General features: G+C 42.9%; 1 protein-coding gene across 7 annotated transcripts; it reads right to left on the bottom strand.

Moving 5' to 3' along the window:
- Positions 1–519: 519 nt before the first annotated feature.
- CIPC (CLOCK interacting pacemaker) lies at positions 520–13,794 on the bottom strand. 7 transcript variants are annotated; one of them, XR_004777543.2, is made up of 6 exons: positions 13,678–13,794; positions 10,300–10,474; positions 9,205–9,374; positions 4,479–5,364; positions 3,112–3,156; positions 520–2,508 (listed from the first exon to the last, which is right to left on the bottom strand). XR_004777543.2 is itself a non-coding variant. In XM_035539485.2 (6 exons), the coding sequence occupies exons 3-5, from the start codon at positions 10,370–10,372 to the stop codon at positions 4,486–4,488; spliced, it is 1,122 nt and encodes a 373-aa protein (XP_035395378.1). In that variant the 5' UTR covers positions 10,373–10,474; positions 11,909–11,989; positions 12,551–12,606; the 3' UTR covers positions 520–2,508; positions 4,479–4,485. The 7 variants fall into 7 exon arrangements, 6 of the variants coding, with proteins under 6 accessions (XP_035395378.1, XP_035395376.1, XP_035395375.1 ...); XM_035539485.2 differs by lacking the exons at positions 3,112–3,156; positions 13,678–13,794 and adding exons at positions 11,909–11,989; positions 12,551–12,606; XM_035539483.2 differs by lacking the exon at positions 3,112–3,156.
- Between the last annotated feature and the right edge of the window lie 1,659 nt (positions 13,795–15,453).

The following is a 15,453-nucleotide window of genomic DNA, read 5'->3' as shown; positions in this document are numbered from 1 at the left end:
TTTCAGACTGTTTGTGTGTTACAAGAAAAGGAAGATAGATACAGTGCACCAAAAGGAAAAAATTGACTTTTTTGGTCTGCGTGAAATAAAGGTGAACAGGCCTGACACCCTGCAGACAGACTTTGCAGTTTAAAGAAAAATCTATCTAGAAGAGACGGAAACACAATTTTGGTGAAACATTTTCTGCTTGAATTGCACCCATACCCTTCAGGAATACAAGGGTTGAAAACACTGAGTTTGCATTCTCAGGGAATAAAAACAATTGATGTCACTCCTCCTTGGATGCAAAGCAACAAGGTTCAAGGTATTGCTCTGTCTGGTTCAAGTAAGAACTTTAACCAGAATCTCTTTACCTTACAACAGGACCTCAAGCCACAAGGCTGCTGGGCGTTCCAGGAACAACTGCCCAGTTCTTGCTGGAAGTTTGATCTTTGAACAAAGGAAAAAATAATGTAAGGATGGCCACATTTTGAAAAATGTGTTTTATTGAAAAGTAGGTATACAGATTCAGCTGAAGAACATTTCTCCTTCAAGAGAGGGAGCAAAATTTCACTCAAGTAACTCTTTCAGCAGCCAAGATACCCACTCTCTCACTTCACAATTCAGATTTTCTGCATATCTGGCTGACAGGATTGCGATAGTGTAGGAGTTCACCCCGCACAGACGGTGAGCATTATGTACAGTCATCACATGGAGATAACAGTTAAGATTCAAAAATTCTTCCAGGTTTCTCATGACAGATCTATGGCAATGGTCACCCACCGCAATGTATTTTTAGTGTTCTGTACAGCCCACTTTTACCCATGCTCCTCCCAGAAACCCTTTAATTCATACATACTGTTAAAGCTCACATGACGCCCTTTGGAGAGGAATCATAGTATCACTTTTGTGATCTGCACTTTCCCACATGGGAAACACGCTCTTGTGGAACTATGTAAAGCATGCTTTGGAATTAAGGACTTTGCAGTTCAACAGCATTAGACTAACCCATAGACTTGTCAAGTATATACTTTATTTTATTCATATTTCACAGTCTGTTTCTATAAATCTTTAACAAAAAGGTCATGTTCTGTAACAGAGTTCTTAGACTACTTTATTCAAAGCTGGCAATGGAGACTTAAAAGTACAGAAAATGTTTACATTCCAACTAGAGCAGTAGAACTTCAAAAATACATAGCAAAAGTAATCAAAAATACCAACATTTATTAAAACTTAATAGAAAAACAGCAGTCTGTCTGAGCCATCAAGCTACCATGCATGCATGTCAGCAGCACCCGAAGCCCCAGCAGACCGTCTCACTGACTTTTTAGACTGGGACAGCTGTCTTCAGGCTAAGTTGTTAATGCAAAGTCTTACTCTTTCAAACACCAAAAATCTGTAAGTTTAGTGCTTACAGGTTTCCAATCAGAGGCTAATGTTTCTGCTCATCTCTACTGGACCAATTCCAGACCCTGTCCAGAATCGAGATCTATTCTGGTCCTAATACAGTCAACTAATTTTCTCAGAACAGCTCCAAGCTAACCTATTTTATTAAATTGCAGCCAAGAAAGGAAAGCTCTTACTGTTAAAGCTTTACCAGGGCTTCCAAGAATAAAGGCAGCTATGAGAAACTGAATAGAAAGGTATTTCAGGATGGATTTATTATTAGGGGCCTTCAACAACCTTTTTTATTACTGCAAATCTTGATGAAACATTTATCTAGGGACATCCTATGGGGCCCCAGATTTACATATAATAGTTCTAGAATAGATTTTTCTAGTTCAGCAAATACTGTAAGTCTGGCCTGGTGGCTAGTAGATTTCTAACCAGCTGCTGGAATTTGTTCACAGACTTACTGAGATACATGCTAATATAAATTACACCAGCTGAAATGCCCATCATCTATAAGCACACGCTTCAGCCCACCCTCGGTGCTATTGGGGAGAGTGTATGTGTGGACTAAGTTTCCTCAGCTATGGTCTCCCTAAGTCAAAGGGCATCACCCTGCGAGGCCAGTTTTTCCCTTCCTTTTACACCATCAGAGTAGTAGAAATAGGATGGAGAAGAGACTCAATATTAGGAAAAATTTCTTTACTGTGAGGGTGGTCAAACACTGGAACAGGCTTCCTAGGGAAGCCTGACTCCATCACCTTGTTTTGTAGAACAACCACTTCCTAAAAATACATACATTCTTAACTTCCTATTCCCCTCTATAATTGATGGGTAGAAAAAGAATTTTAGGAAAAATAGAAAAGATATCCTATGCACTTTCCCACACCTTACCTTTATGCTTATTACAGGTATCAGACGAATGGAACTACTCCCTCCTCCCCTTCCTCTAAGAAGCTCAGAAGAAACAGTCTTATCTTCTAGGATTCTTTTGTGCAAATGGCCCAAGGCACCATCACATCTATGCCCCCAAATGTCATTCAACGGGGATATCACAGGTCCAGAAGAGCTGGATATGTCCTACATTATTACTCTGTATTATGCTGCCTTCAGTGTTGCTGGAGTTTGGATATTGCTGTGCTGTGAGTTATGAGACATACTATTACACACAATCGTAGCAGTTATATTTAGACAAAAAACATGATAGAACACAGCCTATGAAAATTTTTCTCTTAATAAATTCCCACGTACTGCACTAGCCTTCAGCAGGTGGGCAGGATACCAGAAAAGGCATTGCTATGAGTTTGTTACAGTTCAAGTAGGGCTCTAGGGTGAATCCTGCCACAAAATTTCTCTTTAAGCCTATAGGTAGTACAAGCTTGACTCACATTTCTCCTCTTCTTGAGGCACGTACAGCATTTCTTTTCATCACTCTAAAAAGGGGGAAACCCCTTAGAGAGGGAAGCCCCTTACACTTTCTCTAATGCATGTATTTTAGGAAGACTACAAAAACATTCTTCACGGTCTTCTGCAATCTTGATTCTCAGAGGCATCAGAAAATGAAGAGGTCTAATCATAAATTAGCATGAGATCTGCTCTATTTTCAAGTTCCTCTTCTAAAAATCTGAAGCAGCTGATAGAAGTGATCAGAGCATCAAAATACCCAGTGACCTAGACAACATAATTTTTTGAAAGCATTTTCAAGTGGAAATGAACACACCATAAACAATCCAGATTTCTTACCCTTCTTAGGAAAAGACATTCTTAGCTCTCTTACGCAGCCTGCCTCTGAAAAAAAAAAAAAAAAAACACTCCACACTGGAGGGACTGACATAGTTAAGTGCTTAAATAAGCTGAAATGAAATAAGCATCCACAGAACAGCTTTTGCAACGTGACTACTGTGGATGCCTACTAATAAGGCCTAACATCTTATGCACAGTGTAACTATACTTCAAGGCAAGCAGGCTAGGAATGATAAATTGATGTGGAAGAAAGTGGTTTTGGTGTTTGTTTTATTTCTTTAAGTTCAAACTCAAGTAGGTCAAGTTTTTAGGAAGATTATCCAAGCTGACACCTCTTTTATAATAGATATATTCATCTGACTTCTCTCAATAAAGAGGGAGGGAAGGGAGATGGGAGAAGGACTTGTTACACCACAGGCCGTCGTCAAGCTCCTTTTCTTTTCACCTCTCTCCTTTTTTCATACTCAGCAATCTGATTTCACAGCAAAAAAGGAGTTTAGTCTTGTAAGTTAAAGATACACAGATAAAATGGTAAGCAACCAGTCTCCCTATCCTATGTTAACACTGGTGAATGAGTATCTTCCTTATACCATATTTAAAACAGCCTCTGCAGTCTACCAAGAAAATCCAAAGCCACTTGCCTTGTGCACTTCTTAGCTATTAATGGGTAGTGCAAATAAACATGGCTTTAGAACAAACACTTCCAACACAAGCCCTGCAATTTTCACTCATCTTCACAGACCAAAATCAAAAATATACTCATCAAAACAAGTCATTTCACTTATGTGCTAAGATACTCTTCACTTTGGTCAACGACTGCAACAAACACAGAATACTGCTGCTGCACAAGCAAACCTCCACTAGTTCAAATGTGTGATAACCCCAAAAGCAAGACACTGTCATGAAAACAAAAAAAAAAGACAGTGACAGTCTAAACTTATCACCCCCCAAACCTAAGCTTCCTCTCCTCACACCAGCTCCCTTCATCTACTTGCTGATGGCCCAATACTGGGGTCTGTTCTGCTGTTCCATTCTCAGAACTACCTGAAGATGGAAATAGGAAGAGGCATGCTAGCAGAATACTGCAACTGGCTGTCTTCTCGCAGCAAGAACAAGACACGCCAGCAGAGCACATCCAAGCTTCTCAAGTCCAAGTAACTACAGAGTTAGCATGGAGTTCAAGGGCACGCTGAAGTAGTAAGTATCCATCCTGTCAAGATCCCACGGTGCTATTCCAGTCCCACAACTGGCTCTGAAGACAAGTTGTTAATGGCATGCCACTTTGCAAGTCTTGGACTCAGAGAACGCTCAAGCAAAAGCCTGAGACAGGAAATAGGAGGCACAAAAATAACTTAACAGCTATGTACCTTTTTACTACATGTTTGGATAAGCGGAGTCTTCGAGGTTGCTATTAGCTTTCTCTGATCCTGTTAGAGATGCTTCTAGCTCTGCCCATGACTGCGGAGCATTGTTCTTTATTGCCTCTATGAAAAGCTGTGTTTGGTGCTTCAGCCTGTCCAGCTCAGCCTGAGTCACCTGATTCTGATGAATGAGCTCCTTGGTTTTTAAAGTGATCTCCAGCAATCCTGACCTGCGCAGCACGACGAGCGTGTTCTGAAAACGTCTGCACTTGCTTTGCTGTTGCAACAGCAGCTCAGGGGTAGCGCAAGTCTCTTCTGGTATCAACGGGGGACTCCACACTGCAGATTGCATTGGCGTCTGTGCTGCACTCTCATTCTCATGAGGGGCACACTTCGCTGCCTGCAGAGTTCCAAAAGGCAAAAGGGGAGCCAGACCTGGGAGTTTCTGAGCATCAGCAGAAAGACGATGGAAACCAGAAAGGGCTGACACTTTCCCACTTGTCACCAAAGTTGAAGGATTCTGCTGATTAGAATCCTGAGGGGTCTTAAAGCTAACTGGTAGGTGGGCAAAAGGACTGGTAGGCAAACCTGTGCTCCTTGATACAGGGGAAGTCTCCATCTTGGGTGCTTCTGTGCAGAGTCGTTTATGGCAACTGGTTTCCTGACGATCCTCTAGATCAAAGGAGTGATCTCTCTTGCAAGGCTGCGGTGCTATTTTGGGATAAGAGTTCAGGATGGGCAGGTAGTTAGTGGAGTCATTTCTCTTTTTCCCAGCAGGGTGAGGGTTAATGGGAGGTGGGATTGATGGGTGAAGAAACACTAGCTGTGGCTGAGCTGGAATCACTTCAAAGGATGGCTGGACCGTCCAAGACTGGAGCTGGGAAGAACTGCCCTGAGAAGCATAAATGGGGACAAACAGAATTCTTACAACAATGCTGTAGAAAAGGACCAAAAACCCTTAAGCGAAACAGATGGACTGAGCCATTTCTTCATAATACTTGATATACTATTCACTATAACACATTGTGAGCAACCTTCCATCAAAATCATCCTTCTCTGCCAACAGAACATAACACTAGAATAGAAGCTGTAATCCATAATCCATTTATTATGGAATAGCAAATATTTAAAAACAATTCAATCTGAATTTATACATTCTTATTTAGGAAAGTTATTTAGGAAAGCATTACAGTGCATGCCTTTATTGTAAAATGCTAGTGTAAAATTATTACTGACTTGAGGCTAAATAAGAAGGGTACAGAAAACCTGAAATATAATTAAGCATCGCAGTTACGAAATATTCTAAAATAGGCAAAGACTGCTCAGATATTTGAGGAACAATTTAGACACCCTCTTTGTCGAAATGCAGCAACTATAATCCTGTCATTTCTATTCTTATAGCAGGCTTTTGAAATGGTTATTTAACATAGACGACAGCTGTTCAGTAAGTCTTCCAATCTTAAGTACAATGCATGGTTTCAATAAATTTAAAACCATGAAGTTGGGGAAAAAAATGCTGAATATCAATCAATTCAAGGAAAACTGTCTGTTGTAAGCCCCATGCAGTTGAATTCCACACCTTTGGTGAAATGGTGCGCACTGAAGCCTTAAAACCATTATATTTCAGGAAAGATGTTCAAGTTTTTATTCCCTCCCACAAGTCATATTCTTCAATGCAGGGGGGGGAATACATCAATTTTACAAGACATTACTACCTCTTCCTTCTTAAATACACTACTAGGGATCTTTATGAGATCTCCTGGCCAGAAAGCATGCCTGCTTTTCTGTAAACATATCAAATGGTCTAGTAAGAGATGCTATTTCTGGGAAGAAAAAAAAAAACCCACCACCACCACCACCACCTTACTTCCCATATATTTAAGTCATCACCATTACACGTACACTAATACAATATACTGTCAAGCTGCTCTTCCAATTCCTAAAGCTTACAACTTGGAATGTTACTGGCAGGCCTGCCAAGGGCACAGTTTTTAGCTAGCACTAAGACATTCTATTATTTTTGGAACTGACTCATCTGAAATCCATCTCCTTTACATCAGTCTCATAACGTTTAAACTAGCAAATGATAATGTGTTTTGCTAAAGTCCACTCCCCTCAGCAGAGGACTTAACTCATCAAAAGCAGGTACCATCCACTGATTTGGACACTAAAACTCAGAGATGAAATTTGTTTACCAACTGTGACACAGAATCCTTTTCATTCAGTAGGTGAGATGTTTATGTAACAGGGGTACGGAACAACTACCTCTAAAAGTTAACATTAGGTCCTTATTTCACAGAAGAAAGAACACATTCAAAAGCAAGGTATCTGGAAATACGAGTGGTGAAGTGTGTATAAAAGACCATGAGGAGTGGTGGCTGAGGGAACTGGGGCTGTTTAGTCTGGAGAAGGGGAGATCTTACTGCTCTCTACAACCACCTGAAAGGAAGGTGTGGGGAGCTGGGGGTCAGCCTCTTCTCGCAGGTAACTAGTGATAGGACTAGAGGGAACGACCTCAAGTTGCACCAGGGGAGGTTCAGGTTGGAAATTAGGAGACATTTCTTCTCAGGAAGAGCAGTCAGCATTGGAATGGGGTGCCCAGGGAGTCACCGTCCCTGGGGGTGTTCATGGAAAGGTTGGACCTGGTGCTTAGGGACATTGTTTAGTGGGTGACATTGGTAGTAGGGGGATGGTTGCACCAGATGATCTTGGAGGTCTTTTCTGACCTTAATGATTCTATTCTATGATTCTAACATCAGGCAGAAGATGCAGTCTTAGGAAGCAAGGCTTTGCACAATAATACCTAGCACACCAGAGACCCAAATTCATTGAGGCCAAGAGAACTGTGGTAACTGTTCATCTTGCTCGTTCTTTTCTTAGCTCCGCTATTCACTTTCTTGTCCTTTCCACTTCTATTAAGTTCTGCTCTTGTTCTCCTACACAAAATCTAACTTTCATTAGAGGAGACATTTATTTTTACTAATTCTGCAGTTGTGTTTTTTGTTTGTTTGTTTCTTTTAAAAGAAGGCTAATGTCCTGCAAATATCAGCACCACTCATCTAGAAAGCTTTCCTGCTTATTAAGGACTTTGACGAGACTTAGAGAAACCTTGCCACAGCAGTACTGAGTTTCAGAGAATTAAGCCCTGCCTGATTTTTTGTAACGCTGTTAGCTATTTACACTCTGAAACCAGGACAGCAGGTAAACATCACCATGCAGGATCAGAGCGGATCTAGACAGGAGGATGATTCTGACTGAAAGTGGAACAAATAAACTGCAGTAACTGGGGATGCTGTGTTATTTTGGTCCAGTGAGCCCAACTGACGACTGTGTTGAAAAGACCATCTTAATAGGATGACCAGCATCACTACCTGAGGTAACCAGGCCTAGTGGAAAGAGCTAGAAAGATGCTTCATCATTCTCACCTCGACTTGTTGCTTTTGTTTATTGAAATAAACATTTTTCAATGTAACATGATTGTCCTTAGATTTGAACGTTACTATGCACTGCTGAAAAGAACCGAGTCTGTTAATTTTATCTACCTTTTCCTCCCCACTTTTCCCCTTTGCTCCACTACCAACTTTTATGTTATATGTACTATTTAGCTACTTCTCCCAGCTGTTTGTGACATGAGCAAGATTTTAACATGAAACTACCACTACAATCACAGTTTAATTTTTGAGCCCCAGGCCAGCAGCCTTTGGTGAAGCTTGCCTCTTTCCTACTACATGAAAACTTCAGCATTTGCTTAGACAGTACTTTGTCCACGCATCTAGGAACATGACTATAAAACGAAATTGTTTCTTGTCAAGCTAAAGCACAACGCTCAGATCAGAATTAACTCCTCCACAAATGCATAACCTGCCAAATACTAACAGAAACCCATCTCCGTGCTAGCACTGACACAGCATCCAAGTTGAACAGGTTTTTCTTGTTTTCAGAACAGATTCCATAGAAAAAGAATCAAGATCTATACTTTCCCCCTTCTCACTGTATTCTCAGAAGTATTCTAATCATAAAAAAGGCTCTAGAACTTTTCTTCTGCTAAGAAAACATGAGTAGAAGCAAGAAGTCTAGTAGTATGGCAATACTTTGAACTTTTAGCTCTTGCACCTTCTGTTACAATGCAGAACATTTCAATGTCTCGCAGAAGTGTTGGAGGAAAAACACATAATGTGATATTGGAAGATATCAACAGAGAATATAATTGTTGCAGTGAGAGCCATCACATGTAATTAAGAGAAACAACCGTTGAAGTAAACATACCACGGCTAACTTTAGGTACAGGTTTAATTTGTTCATTTATAACATTCTGGATTAGGGTTTCACATCACATATAAAGCACCTTTAGGACCTAAGAACTAGCAAGCAAAAGCAGTCATCCTACTTTACTGTCTAAATTGAATGAAAAAGAAAACATCAAATTCCAAAAGGAAAAACACTTTTTTTTGTTCGATCTTTGGTGCTATTTACATAACATTCATGAAGATCTATTTTTTGCAGATTCATTTGAGACAAAGAGCAAATGTAGCAGAGCCTCTAATGTGTCACATTTTCCCTTTCTTAGTGATTTCAGCTGCCCCTCAAAAGAACAGGCTGTCACTAACAAAACTTTTCAGGCTGCTCTTTGCTTTCCAGACTGTAACTTCCTACAAATCTTTTTTGAAAGGAAAATAGTTAAAAAAAAAAATAGAAACTTGTAATATTTTCCAATATATTATTCCTTCCTTACCTGCTTAACAAGAACATTTTTCATCACGACCATAGGAGAAAGTGCAGGAAAGGAGTTGCTTGTGGTCACCGGGCATGGCCAAGGCCCATCCTCTGCGTTCCAACACAATGCGTTCAGCACGTCCTCCGAGTCAGTCTGCTCCATAGCACTCAGGCACTCCGAACTTCCATCTGCCAGAGGTGGAATTCAGCTGTCAGTTGTTTCACATACAGCACACTTGCTACCTCCTTTCTGTTCTATGATTCTGTTTCCTTTCAACCAAGTCAACAATGAGTAATAAAGTTTGATTCTGGAATACCAATAAAATTAGAACTGTTGTGACAGCTGTTGAATGGCCTTTATTAAAAGGCTTCATATTTCAGGACAGTTCTCATGCAGGTATTGTCTCCCACAAAAAAACGATTACTTTTTGTTCTTTTGTATTTAGTCCCCAAGGAACTACACACTATTTCGGAGACAGCTCCAAAGCTTGGTGCAGGAAAGAACTACAAGCTCCAGCACTGCCACAGCAGCAGTCTGTGCTGCAGTCATTTTGTGTCTTGACATCTATCTACAAATCCAGTAATGCAGGTCTCTCTCATTAAAGTTAAAGCATTAGATTAAGCATTTTTAACATTTAAAGCCAATCTTTGCACAGTTTTGTGGATTATTAAAACATAACACCATTTACATTTTACTGATGTTATAAAAGTCACTCTTTTATTAGGCTCCACTGACAATCTAGTCAAATTGTAAGAGATATTAGATGGCATAATCCAATAGTCCACTGATCACTGGCAAAGAACAAAAATTAATCTTTCCATTCCTACTTCTGGATTCTGAAGTCTAAGATTCTTCCATTCATTTCTTTATTAGGCACATTTTAAATTCCCATGCCTTTAAATGTACAGAACGAACACGAAGCTCCACTCCAAAAAAGGATTGATGGTAGGATGATTTTTCAACCTGTCTTAGATACAGACCCTAACATGTAACCAGAGACAAACCATAAGAGGTTAGAATTAGATTTGTGTAACAACACCAACAAACACAAAGTCTGAGAAAAAAAAAAAAAAAACAAAACAGAAAAAAAAGTAATGTAGTCTTTTTCTAAACCTGAGTATCCAGAGTCCTTGTCAGATTCAGTTGCCGCCATGCTGAAGTGATGGTTCAAGCTCTTCATTGCCATCAGTTTGCCCAATAGTTTCTTGAGGGTCTCAGTACGCAACTATTTTGTCTCCATGCTTCCACAGTGCTGGAGGCACTTTTCAACACCTTTTCCATTGAGGAACTACAAAAACAGTTAAAACAAAATAGAGACTTCCTCTGAATCTAATGAAAATTCCAACACTATAAGTCAACAAAGGCGGCTACACATGTCCTTAGAGAAATCTGGTTATCTAAGGTGCGAGGCATTTGTTAAGCAATCTGTAGAATTCAACAGAATTCCCAGCTTCACATTCGCTATGTTTATCACACAGTAAGTCTAGCAAAGACCTCCCAGTAAAACCAGTTCATGCCCTGCAAAATACTCTAAACCATGCATGTTTAACAACACATTACAGAACAGAAAAGATAGGCAGCAATTTTTTGCTTCAGCTAACATGTTACTTAGTAGAGCTTTCGGGACTCAAGTCTTCCCTCTGCTTCAGACTGATATTTAAAGTTTCAAGAAAGATCCCACAACCCAATCTTTCAGTCCCCTGCACCAACTGCAAGGGAACAATATCACAGTAGACATGGCTTTTGGGTCCTTTAGCATAGATTAAAATGACGTCGAAAAGCCTAAGGCATAGGAAGAATGAAATTAACCGCAGCAGAAATACAGTATGGATTTTTTTTATTTATTTTTTAAAACACTTTATTACTGTGAGCACCATCAATGAATTGAAAGAATTTTAAAGAACTACGGACATGGATGCAGTGGAAGGGGCAGAATGAACCTGCGTCATTCATCTCCTTCCTTCAGCAGCTGAGCAAGTCAAGCATAGAGCACAGGTCAGCCAGTTTTACTGAACTACCTGAAGTAGAATTGTTTCATACTTAAAATTACTGACTAAAATACATGGCAGATTAATCTGGAAAGCACACTGCTGAAGTTATTTCTAACTCTGTTACGATTTCTGACAGACAAGGCAATAATCCGTTACTGTGCACATCAAGTTAGGAAATAGGAATGTAATTTCTTGAACTGCCAAAAGTGCAATGCGCAATTCTAGATTGCTCTGAAGTTCAGCACCATGGGTAACCAAGATAAAATAGAAGATACATTGTATATGGTTGTTATCTGTAATTAAATCAAGACTCTGAGTGAAGTGGCATAGTTGTGCATCTCTTTTCACACTGCCAGTAAATTAAGTGGGGACTTCCAGAACAGAAGCATCTCGAATGAGTCAAAGAATGAGATGTAGATAGAAAACTAACATATTAGAGCCACTTCTCCACCCATAAAGGCAAAACAAGCTAAAAGCTAGTCATAAACATTTTTCAAGAATTAAAGTTGTTCAGTCCACACCTATCTTACAAACAGCTACCCCAGGCACCAAATCCCCAAACAAGTCAGCTGTGCTGGGTGAAGCCCATAGAACAAATAGCGCTGAACGTCCAAAGCTGTGGTTTTGTTATTACAGTCTGTTTCACTCTCAGAGTGAGGTAAGTCTTGTGATCAGAGAACATGCTGGGGATGAAGAAATCCATACTGCTAAAGGTGCAACACATACTATACCTGCAATCACTCCTGGTGGAGTCTCGGCCTTAGAAATGCCTCCTCACACCCTTTCAAAACAAGAACTCTGGAAGGCTGAAACTAAAACCAACAAACCCCAGAAAAACGTAGTTACATTACGACCTTCTATACCACATACTCATCACAACATTCAGCTGCTTCCTAAAGGTAGGTGGGCTTGCTAATTCTAAAAGTTCCTGCTTCTCTTATAAAAGAAAGATGAGACTGGCTAACAGAAAAGCAACAGGATTAAATGCAGAAATTGTCTAACAGTATCTGTATAAATTATGTTTCTATGAAGCAACCCTTTCAAGTTGTATCTCTTGTTAGAGCTGTGTATTTAAATCACAAAGACAGGAACTCAGGAGACCACATAATAGTCAGATCAGCAGCCCATTAACAGCAGTATCCAGTGATAGTTACGTCTAATGATGCTGCAGCAGATACATTGTGGAACAAACTACGCTGAAACGCAAATTTCATCTTAAATCCTGACACCTGGTTGTTAGAATTGTGCTCTAAGTTCTTGAGCCTGGGCACCTCCAGTGATGAACTCTGTACATTAGATAACTGTGGTGAGATGCTACTGTGACCGCCTACAAAACTACAAGCAAGACAGAAAAATGCTCAACAGAACAGAACTTCTTCAGTAGCCTTCTGCCTCATTTTTCTGTCTTCAGTCACACCTGCTGACCTGCTAACAGATAGAGGACAGACATAACTACATAAAATCAACCTAGATACTATCCCTCCTTTGGGATCCTTAACAGTATCTTCTAATAAAGTCTTGTCAAGGGATTCTGATCAGGAAACCCAGTAAGAAAAGCACCTAATTTTATCATAGAGAAAAAATGCTGGCACTTCAAGGTAAATATCAATATATACATCTTAATCAGTATGAATTTTAACTGGGTTAAAAATTACAAAATATAAATCCCACTTCACTGTCTCTTTCACTAACAGAACAGCTCAGCTGAACGCTCATGGCACAAACAAGTTTAAATGGAAGATGAGGGTTAAGTCCTGGTCCATGCTTCTATTGCTTACCCCTCTCCAAAACAAAAGTATTTCTCTTAAGGAAGCGATATGTACAGATGTTAATCTCCAAGAATCAGAAGTGGACACAGAACGAGGGCTAGATGTGAGTTTAACGCAAACACCCCACCTGTTAGCCTCACATCACAGGGTCATTGAGCATCCCGAGCTGGAAGGGACCACAAAGCTCATCGAGTCCAACCCCTGGGTCCACACGGGACCACCCAAACATCAGGCCCTACGTCTGGAGTTCAAGAAGCGTTTGGCCGATGCTCTGAACATGCCCGGTGCCGTGACCACTGCCCTGGGAGCCTGTCCCAGTGCCCGACCCCCCCGGTGCAGAACCTTTCCCTAGCACCCAGCCTGACCCTGCCCTGTCCCAGCTCCACGCCGTTCCCTCGGGACCCGTCACGGGAAGGGCTGGGAAGGGCTGGCACCTCTTTTTGTCTTCCCTTCGGAAAACAACAAACCGAGCACAACCCACAGTGAAGCGGGCACTGGGACCCCCCGGAGGCTCTCCCGCTCTCCCTCCCTCCCTCCCTCCCTCCGCTGCGGCGACAGCCTCACGGCGGGCCCGGCGAGGCCCCGCGCAGCCAGCCCGAGCGAGCCTCCCTTGGGGCCCTCCATCGCTCCCAGCCCCCTGGGGCAGCCCCTCGGGGCCCTCCAGCGCCCCCGAGCCCCGCGGCCGCCCCCCGCCGCCCCCCGGGGCCGGCCTGGGCCGCGCCGCCCCTCACCTGCCCGCGGGCCGCCTCAGCGCCGCCCGCTCCACGCATGCGCGGCGCCGCCACCATGGCGCTCCGACCTCCCCGGCAGCGCCCAGCGCCCGCCCCGCGGCGCGCACGCGCAGCTCCGCTGCCTGCCCCCCGCTAATGGCGGGAGGGGGGCGGTGTTTTGGCGGAGGCGCCACCTGAGGGGAGAAGGCGGGTGGGCGCTCAGGGGTTGTGGCCACAGGCCGTGGAGCGCTGTGAGGGAGGGGTATGCAGCTGTAGGTGCACAAACGGCCGTCAGGTCTGTCAGGGAGAAGGGCTAGCCCGAGGTGTCGATTTGAAAGCCCTCTGGGGAGCCGCCTCACCGTCAGGGAGGCGGCAGGAAAGAGGGTTGTCGCTGGAAAAGCGGGGGTGCATCCAGCTGGTCTTGTGCCCTCGGCCCAGCGGGTGTGTGAGGGCTTGGAAATGTGTGCTGCCCGGCCTGGGCTCCTGAGGGGTCCAGGCAGGTGAGCAGGGCCAGGAACTTGGCATGCTGCTGGTGTATCCAAGCGCTGTGCAAAAAGTACAGTTCAACGCCCTCACAGGAGTCCAGGCTACTCTAGAGGCTGTCATACCCCAGGAGTGAGAGGGCAGCAAAAGCCAAGCACTAACAGCCACGTACAAAGTGGAGGAGGCAGCATCAAAGGTCCAAAGACTTTAAGTTTGTCACCTCAAAGAGGGAAAAGAGCAAATGGAGGAGCTGTCATGAGCAAATGAGGAGCAAAAGATACCCTTATTCTTCTACACGGTAAATACAAGATAGTGAAAGGAGCGTGTAGATTTGCTTTCCATGAACTGCAGAAAAGCAGGGGCAAATAAGTAGGTGGAAGTGGATCTTTTGGATCAACGAATACAGCAAGAAGGACTATTCTTATTCTGAGAACTCCATAAACACTGCCAGCACCTAAAAGTCTGTCAATATTTTGCATTTGGAGAAGAAAAGCAATTTCATGAGAGAAAACAGAAAGGGGGTGTGTAGAAGGGCTGAGCAGCAACAATGATGTCCCTTGAATAGAATCATAGAATATCCCAAGTTGGAAGGGACCCATAAGGATCATCTAGTCCAACTCCTGGCACCACACAGGTCTACCCAAAAATTCAGACCATATGACTAAGAGCACAGTCCAAATGCTTCTTAAACTCTGACAGCCTTGGTGCTGTGACTACATCCCTGAGGAGCCTGTTCCAGTGCGCGACAGCCCTCTCAGTGGAGAACCTTTTCTTGATATCCAGACTGAACCTCCCCTGTCACAGCTTTACACCATTCTTGTGGGCCCTATCGCTGGTCACTAAAGAGATTAGATCAGTGCCTGCCCCTCCACTCCCCCTCATGAAGAAGCTGTAGACCGCGATGAGGTCTCCCCTCAGCTGCCTCTCCTCCAGGCTGAACAGGCCAAGTGACCTCAGCCGTTCCTCGTACGTCTTCCCCTCTAGGCCCGTCACCATCTTAGTAGCCCTCCTCTGGACACTCTCCAACAGTTTTACGTCCTTTTTGTACTGTGGTTCCCAGAACTGCACACTGTACTCGAGGTGAGGCCGCACCAGCGCAGAGTAGAGCCGGACAATCACTTCCCTCGACCGACTAGCAATGCCGTGCTTGATGCACCCCAGGATACGGCTGGCCCTCCTGGCTGCCAGGGCACACTGGTGGAATAAGCAGGTGGAAGTGGATCTTCTGTATCAATGAATACAGCAAGAATGACTATTCTTGTTCTAAGAACTCCATAAACACTGCTAGCACCCAGAAGTCTGTCGGAATATTTT

Source organism: Cygnus atratus, chromosome 5, assembly GCF_013377495.2.
Source record: "Cygnus atratus isolate AKBS03 ecotype Queensland, Australia chromosome 5, CAtr_DNAZoo_HiC_assembly, whole genome shotgun sequence".
NCBI lineage: Eukaryota > Metazoa > Chordata > Aves > Anseriformes > Anatidae > Cygnus > Cygnus atratus.
This window is presented reverse-complemented; position numbering and strand designations above follow the sequence as displayed.

Bases quoted from the DNA above. Each gene is read 5' to 3' on its own strand.
- CIPC (XM_035539483.2), bottom strand. From the start codon at position 10,372: ATGGCAATGAAGAGCTTGAACCATCACTTCAGCATGGCGGCAACTGAA. The intron at 9,375-10,299 runs GTTTAGAAAAAG...CACCTCTGGCAG, and splicing joins CAAGGACTCTGGATACTCAG to ATGGAAGTTCGGAGTGCCTG. The intron at 5,365-9,204 runs GTAAGGAAGGAA...TATGCTTCTCAG, and splicing joins AAAATGTTCTTGTTAAGCAG to GGCAGTTCTTCCCAGCTCCA.